The 17,050-nt window shown below is 33.0% G+C and overlaps 1 protein-coding gene across 1 annotated transcript; it reads right to left on the reverse strand.

Annotated features, from left to right (window-relative positions):
- Nucleotides 1-307: 307 nt before the first annotated feature.
- On the reverse strand, nucleotides 308-15,858 carry LOC126721041 (wall-associated receptor kinase-like 9). The gene is made up of 3 exons (XM_050424001.1): nucleotides 14,844-15,858; nucleotides 10,474-10,593; nucleotides 308-1,834 (listed from the first exon to the last, which is right to left on the reverse strand). The coding sequence occupies exons 1-3, from the start codon at nucleotides 15,733-15,735 to the stop codon at nucleotides 639-641; spliced, it is 2,208 nt and encodes a 735-aa protein (XP_050279958.1). The 5' UTR covers nucleotides 15,736-15,858; the 3' UTR covers nucleotides 308-638.
- Between the last annotated feature and the right edge of the window lie 1,192 nt (nucleotides 15,859-17,050).

Here is a 17,050-nt window from a genome sequence, read left to right on the forward strand (position 1 = left end):
ACTCATGTATTATTCTCAAAGCATGCACGATATCATGAGACATGTTCCCAACTGGGCAAGTAGGTTTTTTATTTATTTATTTATTTATTTATTTTTATTTTATTTTATATTGCATTGCACTACATTTTAAGGGATAAGCACAATTAGGTATCGACTATGGTCTGATGTCATGTGGTGCCTAAGAGCTTCCCCATGTGCAACCAAACTCCCCAATCTATTTTCTAGATCGAGACACGGTTTTATCTAGTTTAGACTTACAGGAACTAAATTTAGAAAGGAAAAAATATATATATTTGGATGACCAATCAAACCTTTAAGAAATCTCACTGATTTTAGGCGACTCCATACACTCTATATGCATTCACCCCTACACACGAACACTGCGAGAATAAGTAGTGCGAGTGATGTACCCATGACATGCACAGTGAAGGAATGAGACCATCATCTCTTCTCTTTTACACGCACTGTCTCACTAGTCACCATTAACCCCAATATTGTATTTCTCACAATATACAAGCCATTCTTATGCAAATATTTATGAATTCTTCTTAAATTCAATTATGGACATATTAAAATAATTTTTAATACATTACAACATGGAAGGAAACCAAATAACTAGAAAGCAAATAGTTTATTAATCATAGTGATTTGAAAGATGATGATGGTAGGACAATTGATGACGAAGATGAAGCAATTTCTGAATATGATTGTGTTGATGTAGAGCAAGCATATGAAGGATCAATTTCTTTGCTTCTAACATTATGAAGTTCTTCATAATTTTCTTGACCATTAGTATCTTTTTTTTGGATTCCTTGTAATTCCATTGCGACCTCCCCCATTGTAGGACGTTCTTTCCCATTCATGTGCAAACATTTTTTTGCAAGATTAGCAACTATGATGATGTCTTCTTTATCACCTTCTTTCCTTACACAGTCATCAAGAATATCAAAGAGATGGTTTTCTTTCATTGAAAGAATGAAATACGTGGATAGACTTCTACCCTCTTCCGACCTTGTTGAAGAAACAGGTTTTTCTCCAGTTAAGAGCTCAACAAGGACCACTCCAAAGCTATACACATCACTCTTTTCTGTAAATTGACCTGTTTGGAAATATTCTGGGTCCAAATACCCAAAAGTTCCCTGAACTAGGGTGGTTACATGAGTTTGGTCAATCTTCACCATTTTTGATGTCCCAAAATCTGCTACTTTGGCTCTGTACTTTTCATCTAAAAGTATGTTTGTGGACTTTATGTCTCGATGATAAATTGGTAAAGAAGCTGCCGAGTGTAGGTAGGAAAGAGCTCCTGCAATTTCTATGGCAATCTTTAAGCGCATGGCCCATGTTAATGGGACCCCTTCATTTTCTTCATGGATATATTGGAAAAGTGTCCCATTTGGGATGAATTCATATATCAACAAAGGAACTTCTGTCTCCAAACAACACCCAAGTAGCTTTACCACATTTCTATGGTTGATTTGTGAAAGAATGACAATCTCATTTATGAAGTGTTGGAGATTGGCCTTATCCACAATGTTGCACTTTTTTATTGCAATAATTTGTCCATCACTCCACATTCCTTTGTAAACAGTACCTTGTCCACCCTTTCCAATTATTCTATCTTTACTAAAATGGTCTGTTGCTTTTTCTAATTCCTTGGAATTGAACAATTTTGTATTTTGAACATTATTTTTAGTCGAAGATAGTTGTTGTAACAATAAACCACCGTTCTTTTTGAAGAACTTTTTCTTGAGCTTGATTTTGTTTTTCTTCTTAATCAGTTTGTATAAAACCCATGTAGCTGGTAGAAATAATGCTCCAAGGCTTGTACCAAAACCTACAAAAATCAAAAGAATTAAAATATCTATGTTTTTTAGTATATAAATGTGAATGTGAAAAATAGATTCGATAAAAAGTTTCCTACTTTTTTCTAGAAGCTATCAAATCTTCCAAATTATATATGTTCCCACACTACCCAGAAGTCTGAATAAGTGAACTCCTAATTAAATTCTAGTTCAAAGAAAAATAGATGATTTTTACTTGAATTTCAGGTGATCTATAATATATATTTTCTTTGATGAAGGTAATCTATAATATATATAAATATAAAGCAATTTGATTTTTACTTTACCACATAATATGGTACCACGTAAGGTTTTGAGATCTTACAATTTCATATGTCGTTTTATATATATATATATATATATATATATATCAATTGAATTTAAATTCTAATTTATATTTAAAGTTACCATTAAAATCTTGGCACGTTGAATTTTCTTTAAAAGATAGGATAGATTTTATTCACAAACACAATCATAATAAATAACTAATGCTGGAAGATATAGTTTAATCTAAAAAAAATTATAATAAATACCTCTTATTAATAACTAACCTAATCATAAAATTTTATATTTAAATAAAGCATAATAGAAAACATTCATACAGTCTTAAAATTTACCATGTATTATACGGATTACCAATTGATTAGTACAAATATGTGATGATCAATTCTGTATTAATTAGTAAGGGCTTCAAGCATGAGATTGATTTCGTCATTGACAAAAGTTGCCCATGTCAACTAGTGGTTGAAGTACGGCCAGTTGACTTTGGCAGTCATGATACCTATGGCAAGCTAACTCTGTCTTGCATTGTATTTTTTTATTTTTTTTTGGTTTGTATAGAATTTATTTTCTTTAGAATTAGCCACTCTAACAAAAATTTATACGTGATTTTGTCTAAATGTTTTGTGTGTCGCAGATTAGAATGGGGAATAGAAATTTCTCTATTCTTTTAAATTGTGAGAGAGAGCTCTTTTGATGTATTTTTAGTTTGGATTTTGTGATATTTATTTTTGTAATATTCAGATTTGTTAGTGAAATTTTCTACTTGTCTTTATCTATTGACACAGGCTTAAGGTTGAACATGTAAATCCTTTACGTTCTCTCTTATGTGTAATTGTATCTACTTTTCTTTCAAGTTTACATTAATTATTCATATTATTTAGTTGTGAGATCATTCTAATTCTCATAATAGGTTTCACAATAGATCTTGTTTGGGAGTGCTTCCATGGCCTCTTTGTGCAACAAACTAGTAGAAAGTCAGGGTTTGCTATGGAGACTTTTGGATTTGCTCTCTTTAGGGATTTTGTTGATTGATTTTGTTGTCTACTTTTCTTAAAAGAGTTATTCCCACATTGAAAATAAGAGAAGTAAGGAGATGAGTGCCATCCCTTATAAAAGTGTAGTGGTGTGGCCTTGTTCTGTATGAGAGAGTCAGGATCAAAGTTTTGTCTTGTGAGAGAGGTAAAGACTAGTTTTGCCTGGTGAGTTAGTGTGAGAGCACCGTTAGGTGTATTGGGACTTTGGGTTAGTTTATGTTTAAGATTTTTATATTATATTATATTATATAATATAATATATTTTATATTTATATATATATATATATATATTTGTGAGTTTGTGTAGTTGTAATTCCTATTTTTAATAGTGGATTTTGATTGGTGTTGATTGTGGAGATAAGCTTGGAGTTAGCTTAACCATTTTAATTTTTTGTTTATTGTAGTACTTGTTATTTTATTATTTTTTTTGTATTACACAACAGTTTTTCCCCCCCTCTTTGGGGCCTAAAGTGTTTTGATTTAGGTGTGCTAGGTTAGTGCACTACTTAAAACAGGTTTGGGTCAAATTTACTAATGTGCCATTTTAAAATGTCATGTCATTTAAAAATGTTATACTATTGATCCATTAGACATATAAACAAGGAAACTAACAAAATTTGACAGAGTGATCAATATTGCTCATTTTTAAACTTTAGGGACCAATAGTTCTCATTTCAAACTTTAGGGACCAATAGCACTTAGTAGGTAAACTTTAAAGACTAACAACATATTTTAAATATGATGTTGTAAGTAATAATTGAAATTATAAAGGGGTAGAAATTATGAAGACTTTTGTGTAAAATGTAATTAATACAAAATAATAGAAAGGTTAACTTGGAAATATGATTAGAAAGCAAGTTATAATAAACCAATGAAAAACACAACTCTAGTTCTTATATTTTCAATTTGGTACTCAAATTTTCAAAAAATTTATTTTGGTCCTTAAAATTCTAAACTTGCTATCTGTAAGGTTGAATTTAATCAACTATTTTGTTGGCTTTATTCCATACCAATATGCTTGTAATTCAACACTTAGAAACCCTGTATTTAGGTGGGAATTATGTAAGAGTAGTGTATGAGAGAATGTGAAGAAATGCTCAAGACTGTGCCCTGAAACAGGGAATCGCGACTAGATCTCGCAGGTAGCTCATGACTGGCAAGCCACCAGAGGATGCACACGAATGAAGCATGCAGAGAAGTTGAACCGTCATGTCAGCTGTATCACTACAGGACAAAAAGTTCAGATTGAACTCACGACTCAGTCAAGTCATGAGGCCAAGTCACCAACCAGCTCTGTTTTGAAAAACTGACTCTTCGCATTCCATTCTCACACAAGTATAAATACCTCTTATACCCACGAAATGTAGAGAGCTTCTAGAGAGAATTTTGAGAGAGAAACCCTAGAGAAAAATAAGATTGACTCATCCACAATCTTTATATAGTGACTCTTCAAATTTCTTAACTCTCACCCTCTCCATTGTTACATCCTTGAGAGATACATTAGCCAAAACCTTTTTTCACCATACCCATATTTGTGAGAAGGCTATTTGGTGCTTGGGAAGTAGTTAGGAAGGGACCAATTGATATTGGTTGATGCTATGGGCTATAGCGAAATCTGGTAAGCTAAAGAAGACAAATGTTCGGTGTAACCTTGTTGGAGTAAAAAGCTTGGAGGGCTTAGATACACTGGGTAGATTAGGCTTGGAGAGTCTTCTGTTGTTCATGTACCCCAACTTCATTCTTTAGTGGGTTATTGACCGCTTGGAGGGCGGCGGAAAGGTTTTACGCCACGACTTCAATTTCCTCTTTGATAACACATCGCTGAGTTGTCTTTGTGTTTGCATCTCTCTTCCCTTAATCTTTGCCATTTAATTTCTGCAGTGGTTGTGATTTTATTTGGTTTTGATTATTTTATCAATTCTGGTTTAGCTTATGTTCATATTCTGCACATACATAGTTTGATAATAAGCTTGAATTGGTAATTTGTAATTTGGGGGTCTAAACATTTAAGGTGTTTTACACACTATTTGAACATTCACTATCATTTTGGTCAATGTTGTTATCTCATTTATGATTAACTTAACAAGTGTAAAAACTTGATGTCAACTAGAGGTAAGTGTTTTACATGAGTGATATGACACCAAGGACTAAAATGATAGCAAGAGGTAAGTGTTTTACATGAGTGATATGACACCAAGGACTAAAATGATAGCAAGTTTGAAAATTTAAGGACCAAGATGTATGCTATGAAACTTAAAGACCAAATGAAAATAGAGCCAAAATATAAGGACCAAAAAGATGTTTTCGCCATAAACCACATAATGCTATTAGATTTATAAGTTATAAAATTCTTTCAAATTGATTCACACCACAAAGGAATTTTGTGGTTGACATTGTTGCTACCCCAAATTTAAAAGGGTTGCAAGTCCAGAATAAGGAACCCTTGAATAAGGTGCAAAATCCCATGAACCAAGACAAAACCCCATAAATGGGGTGAAAGGGCCCTTGAATGGGTACCAACTCATAATTGGATATAATGACCCAAGAATGGGTGCAAATGAAAAAAAAAAAAAAAAACTTGAATGGATTTGCAAAAGCCTAAAGAAAAAGGGTGCAAAGGCCCAATATAAATTAAGTGGATCTATAAGGGACATACCACTTTGGGAAAGAACCCTAAGGGAAGGAAACATATAAGATAACATCCTAGGACAAACGTTCGTAGAGAGAAGCCAACGATACAAGAAGGCGTATAAGGACCTTTCAAGAGCAATACTCAGACCTCTAGGAAAATTGATGTCATCCTCTAGGTAGCATCTCTTGGATAGGAGTTGTATCGTCACTAGGGTTGGGGTCAAGGGCATTATTGTCTTTTCAAAGTACTAATGGACCTGGGCCATCCCAGCCTTACACCTGCAGTCAACACCCTAGGGAATAATCCCACAACAATCCAATGTTGCAAAAGATTGTTTCTTATATTAAAAAAAGGACAGCCTCAAAGGCATGCCCTCTCTGACATAGCTATAAGGACAAAAGGGAAGTATTTACCCCTTGGTTTTGGCTTGAGAATAACCTAGGCACTAGAGCAAGGACATGCCTCAACCATGTCCAATGGTGAAACTATCCCATAGCAGCAGTAGCATAAAACATCATTGTACTAGCCTTTTCACATTCAGGCTTCAATAAGATGATGACATGTATATGTAATCCAACTGCCCTTCTTATAATATAAAACAAAAGGATGTTAGGCAAGAATAGTAGGCTTTAAAGTAGTATCTTGTAAAAAAAAAAAAAAAAAGGATTTTTCTTCGTATTTAGTAAAATCATTCTAAGAGCATCTATATTGGTGGGCTATTTTTTTAGCTATTTGGCACCACAAAAATCTACTTTATCTATTTTACTTTTTCACTTTACAAAACATCCAACATCAATGGTTCTATTTTTTGACCCTTTCATTTAAATATTATTTCTTTATTAATTTTTTATTATTTCTTTCACACTTCACTTTATTTGTCTCTCCCTCTCTCATCTGAAGATTTTGAAGAACAACTAGCAAACCCAAAACCCTATTCATCTTCACTGCCCACAGGCCACCATTACCACAACCCAAATCCACTACATTTGCAACAAAATCATCTCAAAAACCAACCAAAATCACACATAAAAACAACCAAAATTCAACAAACCCACAAATCCTCTAACAAAAAAACCTAGAGAGACAATTGAAAGAGAAAGATTTAAAAAACACCACCCCTACAGCCGTCCACCACTACCACCATTAGGGACACCAAGACCACCACATAACATCCAGAACCAAAACCACAATATCCTTACATGATTCTAAAAAGCACCGCCTAAAATCATTCCAAACCCAGCCACAACACCACCACCATCACAACTAACAACAACCGCCCATAGCAATGCCAAGCCAAACCAGGCTTCAACCCAACCAATCCCAACCACCAACACAAACCCATGAACACAAACATAGCCCATTCCCAATCCTGAACCCAACCACAAACACAGACCCACGAACACAACCCAATCAATAACCCACCACCACCACCACAAACCCACCTCAACAACCACCACTAACAATTTTGATTAGGAAAGAAAAAAAAAAAAAAACCACTAGGCTTGGGTCGGTGGCGTCTTGGGGCTTGTGTCGACAATAGCTTGGGGCTTGGGTCGGCGGCAGCTTGGTGGGCAGGGACTGATGTGTGGTGAGGAGTTGGAGGAAGAAAGAAATAAAAATGGAGGGGAGAAGAGAAAGGTTGGGTTTGATGAAGAAGAAAAAAGAAAGGTGATGTAGAAAGAAAAAATAGAGAAAAAATGGCTAGAGGAAGAAGCCAAAAAAAAAAAAAAAATGAAAGGGAGAAGAAGTGCTGGGTTTGGGTTTGGCAAAGAAGAAAGAAGGAATGTGAAGAAAGAGAAAAGAGAGAAAGAGAGAGAAAAGATTAATTTAATAAAAGAAGAGAGAGAAAAGATTAATTTAATAAAAGAAGAGAGAGAAACCAATTAAAATATAATTCTTTTTTGCCTTTGAGCTACAGTGCACAATGATCTTTGGCTGTGCACTGTAATTGAGAAGCCAAATCATTTGGCTATACCTCCATCATTGTAGCCCCACTTTCGTGATTGGTGGTGCTAAAAATAGCAATATGGCTTTTTAGCAACACCAATACTAATGCTCTAAAAAAGCCTTGCTCAATTTTTGTTTTTCCACCCCTCCTCTGGGTTTTCTATGTAGATTTGCTTGCATATCCTACTTTACAATTTTATAATTCTACCATTTTATTCCAAGAGAATGGTACTTTAGATGTACTAGCAGCTATAGTTTAGAGACTATATAAAGTCCTCCCTAAAACCTAATTCCTAGGTACAAGAGTTGACAAACAAAGCATGGAAAACAAACAAAGAAAAAGAGGAAAGATTAGTCCCTCTCAAATATTAAAAGGGAAGCAGTCTAGTGAAGAAGAAATTGCCTAGAATGAAAAACCCACTAGAGACCATAGTAGGTGTGTTCACGTAATAAGGCATCTATCCTATTTGAGTAAGAAACGGGTAGTAAGACTCAGAGTTGACCTAAGCAAGGCCCTTACAGTCATCATCCCCACAGTTTTGCAATAAGGATCACATTCACAAAATCCCAACATGTTGTTCAACCAGTTTAAGGAAGGGATCTTTTATCCAAGAAGGGCTAGGAGTACTTTCATAACCCTATTTACCAAAAGAATGAAAGAAGGCGCAAGAGACAAGAAAAATTCAAGGCCTCTCATTTTCTAAGGAGAATGGGCTAAACTAAGAGTAGGGCAAGAATGTTACTTCCACCCTCTATTAATCTATTGTGAATTTGGTAGCTAGGTATTGCACTAGATCTGAATTCTCCCTATAATGATCAACATCTCAACTTTCTAGTGTTGAAAGAGTATTCTGCCTAACTCCCCCATAGCTCTATCTAGACCTTGAAAAACCCCAAGTCTTGTAAGTACACTTTGGGCTCTACTTAGTGGGGGAATTAGAAATATTTTCTAGTGGGGACCAAAAAGAGGAATATAGAGCTGCTAATATACCTAGCACAGTTCGGTTAGAGATGATGGATGGTTGTTGGAAACCACCCCTTAACCCACGTTTTAAAGTGAATGAATGTTTATGGTGTAGTCTTTGCTACTCAAAAAGAGGTCAATTTTGGGGTCTTCATTTGGGATGCTCAAGGCTTGGTGATTCTTGCTCTAAGTAAGAAGATAAAGGCTTAATTGGGGCTATTGAGATTTGTAAGGGACATATTTTTATGTAATTGGCATATCCTTTGACAAAACGCACTTTATTTGTATTTGGGTAAATCAAAGTAGGTTCAAGATTATCATTACAAGTGGTTACATTGAAAACATGAAGATTACTCAAGAACTGCTCAAGAAAAGTTCAATGTGTAGGTCTCAATACCTCCTCAACAAAAGCTTGATCTGTCGAGATTCATTAAAGCTCGACAGATGTCTCGATCTATCAAGCTTACGAGATTCAGACTGTAGCCAGCAACGTTTTTATTCTAAAAGACTATTTTTTATGGGTTTGTATAATCCTTATTGGACTAAGAAAGTCCAAGGTTTATGTATACCTATTTGGAATAGGAGAGCCCAATGAGCTCCTATTTAAACAAAGAGGTGGAAAAAGAAAAACCTAACCCTAGAGAGCTTCACAAGGATTTTTTTTTGAAACCCTAGCCTCCTCCTACAAAAGAAAGAGTTCTTACTGCGTTTCTTGTATGCCTTTGGGTTTTGTAACCAAGCAAAGTCTCTTGCACTAACATTGAAGATCTTATTGGTGTTTCTATGTGAAGTTGCTGTAAATCAACTACAATAATCAAAGGGTTGCTGTGGAGTTAGTCACGTACTGAGATCTGTGCATCATTGGTTAGTCATGTACTAGGATTCGTGTATTGAACGGAAAGATTACTGTTATAATACAAGTCCAATTGGGTATTGGGATAAGGGTTCAACTGTAGGTTGGTATTTCGGAATAGGCCAAAGGGTTTGGTAAGATTCCTTATACTTATAACCGCTTATGATTGATAATAGTGGATTCTTGTGAGTGGTGACCTTAAATTCACCTGGTGGGGTTTTGCTTCGGAGGTTTTTCTCATTCATAAACAAATCACCCACATCAAATTTATTTTCCACTGCACTTAGTATATTTGGTGATTTATTTGTGCCTCTACGCTATTGCATGAAATTTGATCTAATTAATTAACTTGGGTAATTAATTAATTAATTGCAAGGAGTCAATACATTCATTTTAACCGAACAAGATTGAAGCGAAGGTTTTTGAGGCTAGCATGCAATTTGCCAAAGAAATGGGTATACAAGAGTTTATTATGGAGGGCATTTTTTGACTATCTCTAATGCTTTGGTTGAGCAGAGTCATGCATCTATCTTTGTGGCTCCTATCATATATGGCATAACTTCCTCTGAGGTTTGATGTGTTGAGTTTCCAATGGTTTTAGACAAGGTAATATTCCTATCTATCTATTAGCAAAATGATTTAAACATTGATGATTTTTTTTTTTTTTTTGGTATGAATCGAAGAGAATCTTTGTTTTCTTGAACAGGCTCTTATCTATAATGTACTCTCCATTTCTCAAGTTTAATGAAGTTTATAGTATTCCTATAAAAACAATAATAATAAAAAAGAATTCCTATAAAGAAAATAATAACTGAGCATGTTCTCCTGTACTAGGAAAATTGTAGCAATAGCCAACATGAGTATGTGTGTGTATTTGGTTTTATATTTATTTTGATAATTTAATAAGTATAGAAACATACCTACAATGACCATCTTCAATTTAGATTTTCGCTTATCACAATTGTAACCACCTTCTGTGTTCTCACAATCCAACTTGCTTTTGCAATAATTGAGAAGGTCGTCTTCACATTCATTAATATCTAATAGGATAAGAAAAAAATTTAACAAATTAATTTTTGGAGCTCTCACCATTAGTATATTTTTCTTTTATATATGTGACAGGATGTCAAACAAATTAAAATTTTCTCCAATTTAGAGCTCAACCTATACATAGACCAACAAGAGATTACAAAAATGGGAAGGAAAATGTTAATATATATCAATACAGTTAACACTACCACATTTTACTTTAAAAGATTTATAATTACAAACTGACATTTTACTGAATGCGATAAATATCATATTAACAATATAATAAATAAATTTATTAATTATATTTTTGAAATATTGTTTGAAAAGTTGACACATTAGTTTATAAGTTATATGTAGTAAATTTTTAATATTCCTAATACAATTCGAAATGGAATTATAAATTTATTGTAAACATGCTTGGTCTAGAGATTAAAGTAATCAATATCTACAGAATGTTGTCTCAGTTTGGTCAAGACACCAATCAATTTTTGGTGTAGGCGGGGATTGAACCCCAAATCTCTTATACAACCATCAGAGACTTTACCAGTTAAGCTAACTGGAACTCACTGTGAAACTTATCCTTTGTTAAGAGTCATAATCGAATTTTTTTTTTTTTAACATAATCAAATTATGTTAATCCTTAACTCAATATATTAATAATGGACCTACCGTTAAACAAAAACATCAAATCCTTTTAAAAGATTGAAACTTGAAGATTATATTGGCCATGGCTTGGGTGGGTGGGAATTGAAATATTGAATGGTGAATTGACTAAACTCACTAGTCTTTATTCTTTAGTCACTCAGTTGAAGGTCACGTGAGAACACAAAATAAGAAATTTAGAGAGAGAGAAATGAAGAGTCGAAGAAGCTTAAGAAATTAAAGAGAAAAATAGCATTAGATGGAGAAACATGAAGAAAAAGAGACTGAAGAAAATGAAGAAGAAATGCCGGAGAGAAAAGTGTTTGTTTAATTTCGGCTTGGTATATATTTTACTGACCAAAATTCTGAATACATCCAAGTATGGGTGAAACAACCCGGTACATCCAAATATTTCTAGTGGCACATTTCAGTCTACAGGGCCTAATTAATACTTTTATAGGTATATAAATTTTTATATTGGTTAAAATTTGGAGGCCTAGTTCTACTTGCCTACGACGATTGTCTAATTGGCCTAGTAGTAAGGCTGGCCTTGCTAACTTAGATACTAGTGAATTAAATACCGGTGAAGCAAATACTAATTGTACTAGTTGATATGGTACAAAATTAAGTCCCTTGTCATTGATATTTTCGACCAAATATGTTTAAGTGACAAATAGTGCGTGCCCTTTCAACTGTGTTATATTATCACTTGATAACTTTCAATGAGAAAAATAATTGATAATATCATATGTATGTGGCTTTATATTTTTGAGTTGATATTTCTAATATAGGATACACTTTGAAGCAGAGCTATCCAAAATAGAATCTATCTATTTAAATTCAAACTCAATCAAGCCAATGATGGGGTCCAACATTACAATAATTATTTCTAAGTCACTTTAGTTTTTCAACTTTTTCTCCAAAAAAAAGTTGCTTTAACTTTGTCGCTGCCTGGCAAAAAGCAAATGTCACATGATGAAAAAATGAGGGGAAAAAAGTTATTTATAATGTTCAAATTCTATCATGCTATAAAGAAAAGGGGGTGGGTGTTACCTAAACCAAGCCCACTTTGGATTAGGCTTGGGTAGTGGCACTGGACCCGTTGGAATGGTGATATATGTCTACTTTTGTATGTGTCATTATTTGACTGAGTCTAGTGTACTTGATGCACTGGACCTAAACCAAGTCCATTTACTTTTACCTATACTATTCCTTCTATTTTAGAATGATAACAGACCAACTATAATTAGGATACACTTTGAAGCAAAGGTACCCACAATAGAATCTATCAATTTCAATTCAAACTCAATTAAGCCAATGATGGGGTCCAACATTACAATAACTATTTCTAAGTTACTTTAGTTTTTCAACTTTTTCCCCCAAAATAAGTCGCTTTAACATTGTCACTGTCCGGCAAAAAGCAAATGTCACATGATGAAAAAATGAAGGGAAAATAGTTATTTATAATGTTCAAATTCTGTCATGCTATAAAGAAAGGGGGGTGGGTGTTACCTAAACCAAGTCCACTTTGGTCAGGCTTAGGCAGTGACACTGGACCCGTTGGTATGGTGATATATGTCCACTTTTGGACACGTGTCATTATCTGACGGGGTCTAGTGTACTTGATGCACTGGACCTAAAACAAATCCAATTATTTTTACCTATACTATTCCTTCTATTTTAAAATGATAATTACCAACTATAATTAGGATACACTTTGAAGTAGAACTACCCACAACAGAATCTATCTATTTCAATTCAAACTCAATCAAGCCAATGATGGGGTCCAACATTACAATAATTACTTCTAAGTCACTTTAATTTTTCAACTTTTTCTCCAAAGAAAAGTCGCTTTAACTTTTTCACTGTCCAACAAAAAGCAAATGTAACATATAACTATTCCTTCTATTGAAAAATGATAGTTGCCAACTATAATTAAAATTTATTATTTTTAAATAAATGCTAATCATATAACTAATTTGGTTAGTAAGCATTATTTTGACGTTATTCTATACGATAATTTAATTTAAAAAATATGTATTTTCCCAAACCTCAGGGGAGGTTATTATAATTTACTAAATTATTATTATTATTATTATTATTATTTTGGTATTACAGTACTGGGAGTGTCAAATGGCAGCCTGGCACCAAATTTTATTGTATTCAATTTAGTTGCAAAATATGATTAAATTAAAGAATTTTTGTGAGTATATATATATATATATAAGATGGGTTCAAATTATACCTGATGTAACTCTTATAAACTTACACGTTTTTTACATCGTACATTTCTAAGAAATCTAACGGTTAAAAAAACATCATTAAATGCTATTGTTTTCCACCTTATTACCTAATTAATACTAACATTCTCTCTCTCTTTCTCTATCTCCCTATTTATTACTTTCCACCATATAATATTTTCTTCAACACAATCTAACAAAAAAAAATTGAAAAATAATCCCATAATCATTGATTTCACAAAACTACCCATAAGAAGAGTCAAATTTGCTCCTTAAAATAAATAAATGAACTTAAAAAAAAAACTTCAAAATTTGAGCCTATCACAAACTAAACAATCAAATTGGATGGGAATGCTTAAAAGCTTTTTTAGTAACTGACCAAGCCGTAGAAGTGAATTTTAACAAATTCCTCATTAGAATACTTTTTCTTCTAGTATGCTTTATAATTGAAAATGTTTAAATTTCATTTTTTTTTTATAATTTAAAATTAGATATAAAAGATGAGCTTAGGGATTGAAGGTAAATAATTTCTAATTGACCTGAAATTTGACATGTATATTAAGAACATATAGAATATAATCCAATGATGAGATTATCAAAATATTAATTCAGTAAAAAGTATATATATATATATATATATATTTGACACAAAGAAGTGATGTTTCAGCCTTTGGTCAGACTGATCCACTCCCTATCTATGGGACCTCTCACAAACTCTATGAATCAATGATGTGGTGAATTAAATCTACAACTTCAATATTTACACAATGCACTAGACAATAAGTTCATCACCCAAGGATCCCTGGACCTGGGTAAACATATTTTTATTATTAAGTATTATTGTGTATGAAAGACATAATTTATAGAAAGTGTAATTCTTACGTATTTTAAATTTTTATATAGCTAACAGTGATACGTCGAAAAATTAGATATTGTTATTATACTGGTAAAAATGTAATAACAGTACTTAAAATTAAAATTATATGTTCTTAAAAAAAATGATATAATAAATTATAATTAGAAGTTAGGCTGTTATTTTTAATTTTTGATTTTATTTTTTTAAAAACAAACACACACACAAGGAAGAGGAAAATGAGTTTTAACACAAAGGCACACTACAACTCCACTCAAAAATCATCTCAAAAATCATGATAACTTTTAAGAGATGATGGAGTAAGTTATACTACACACAACACACTCTCTTAAGTAATGTGGGACAATTTTTTATTATTTGTTCCCCAAAAACCACAATCATTCTTTTAATTCTTTGTTTAGTACGAGGTGGAATAAAATATGCGTTTAGTATCATCTAAAGACGAATGCTATTAAAATGGAGTACTTATGCAAAACAAGAACGGTGTGCATTTGAAGTTTACCTTCACATCCACCATCAACATAAGGATTTCCTTTGTATCCGGTAGCACAGTGACAAGAAATGCTGTAGAAGTAGTCTTTGTTCTCTTCAGAGAAAGAACAACTGACATTGTGTCTACCTTTGAGGAAGTGAAACAACTCATGTGAATTGTTGTTCCAGCGAAATATGGCCCACTCCAGAACCACAGGAACGTATTCCCAATATTGCACAGAAGAGGGATCTCGTTTGCTTTTCTCCAACCACTCTTTGTCTGCTAGGAAGGCATATTTGCAACTCTTTTTCCCTCCCTCTTCATCATTTGATTTGTTTCTACTTCTGAATTCAACATCAAATGCTTGAAGGTTTGAAGGGATATTCGTCGTCTCGCAGCAGTTGAAACCCGAGCATTTAACTTCTTTGTCTACCTTCATGTCTTTCTTGCAATCCGACTCGCATCCGAAAATCTGAGGAAAAATATTGGCTATCTTTGCAGAGTTGTCGCAGCCGACCGAAATGAATGTATTATGATAAGGGGAGAAGTGAAAAGGACTTCTTGTGATGTTGACAGTGCCGTGATTTCCCGCATACTTACAATACTCGGAATAAATTGTTGGCACTTGGACCTGAACGGTAGGCTCAATAAACCTGTTGGTACTTGGATTGTTACTAATAATGATTTGCCGCACCTCCTTATCAATACTTGTTAAGAAGGCTTGAGCAGAGCCACCAGTTCCTTTGCAAACAATTTCGAACCACTTGTCTAAGTAACAATCAGGCCCAATTCCAAATGGGTATGGAATTTGAAGGTTTCCACACCTACTTTTACAATTGGGTTTTGCTATAGGTGGTGCTGCTTCTGCTAATTCACATGCAAGCAGAAGCATGAAAGCTTGCACTACCAACTGCACAGCCATTTCTTTGCGGGTGTCACTCACAGCAAGCGGACTTTAATAGAACTCTGTCACTCATAACCTTCTCGCATCTGTTACATAAACCACTCTCAATGATATAGGAAACGGGGCCACCCCGACCGCTCGGTAAAGATTGGCATCTACTTAGCATTTACTTCCCAAAATTCTATCACATTTTATTTTACCATCCCAAAAATCTATTTTATCAATTATAATATACCATTTTACAATATTTTTAGCATTCCAACTTTTATTTTATAATACAACACATTAAAATAATATTTCTACACAATAAAATAATATATCCTAAAATACAAATAAAAACAAAAATCCAAAACCCGGTGAGAGAGAGAAATGAATTGATAAAGTGAATAAAATATTAGTTTTTTTTTTTTTTTAGAATAGCGCTATAGTGCAATTCCACCTTTAGAATTGCACTATAGTACTATTGCAATTTTTTTTTGCAATAGTTGGTGTTTGCAAGTCCTGATGCTGGACTTGTTTGGTGCATTAATGCTAAAATTCTCTTATATATAGCATTTGCAATACTAAATGCGAATGCTCTCAATGTTATTGGACTGTCTAACACAGCAAAATTTTGATGTCCTCTTCTCCTCCGCAAGAATTCCTTTAATTAAAAAGGGAAAAAAAAAAAAAAATCCAGCCACTCAAAGTTATGTTGTTGAGTTGTAAAGTTTTAACCAAACTACCTTCCCGACCAAAATAAATATTAGTAATACTTAATTTGTTATTTTGTTTTATATTAAAACAAATACGTAGCCCCATGCATATGCATGGATGCAATTAAAAACAATTACAATTATAGGGTTCAAATTATATTCTTTTTTTTTTTTTAAAGAAGATATTCAAATTATTCAATGTACTTCTTATCTTATACTTTTTTTAAACCATACATTTCAAAAATATGTAATGGTTTATTATTATTATTATTATTATTATATACACATATAAAATTTAGAATTTAATTGGTTTTAGATTTTTCGGTTTTTGCACCCAATAATTCACTTGTCATAAAAATTAAAAACTTAGATAGACACGCGGTGGAAAATTAAACTCCAATTGAAATCCAATTTTGAAACTAATTGGTTTTGGACTCTTCAATTTTTATATTTAATAATTCACTTGGCATAAAATTTAAATTTAAATGAGACATGTGGCGCAAAATTGAAAATCCAATTAAAATCTAATTGAATTTTCTCTAAGTTTTGACTATTAACATATATAGATTATTTTGCTAAGCAATATTTATTATTTATTGACTGTTGATGATTTTTATGTTGGATTGTTGGTGAAAATA

Source organism: Quercus robur, chromosome 4 (assembly GCF_932294415.1).
Source record: "Quercus robur chromosome 4, dhQueRobu3.1, whole genome shotgun sequence".
Taxonomy (NCBI): domain Eukaryota; kingdom Viridiplantae; phylum Streptophyta; class Magnoliopsida; order Fagales; family Fagaceae; genus Quercus; species Quercus robur.

Excerpts from the sequence above, each read along its gene's own strand:
- LOC126721041 (XM_050424001.1), bottom strand. The coding sequence starts at position 15,735 with ATGGCTGTGCAGTTGGTAGTGCAAGCTTTCATGCTTCTGCTTGCATGT. Across the intron at positions 10,594-14,843 it reads TGTTGATGGTGGATGTGAAG|ATATTAATGAATGTGAAGAC; the intron begins GTAAACTTCAAA and ends TTATCCTATTAG. Across the intron at positions 1,835-10,473 it reads ATTGAAGATGGTCATTGTAG|GTTTTGGTACAAGCCTTGGA; the intron begins GTATGTTTCTAT and ends TGATTTTTGTAG.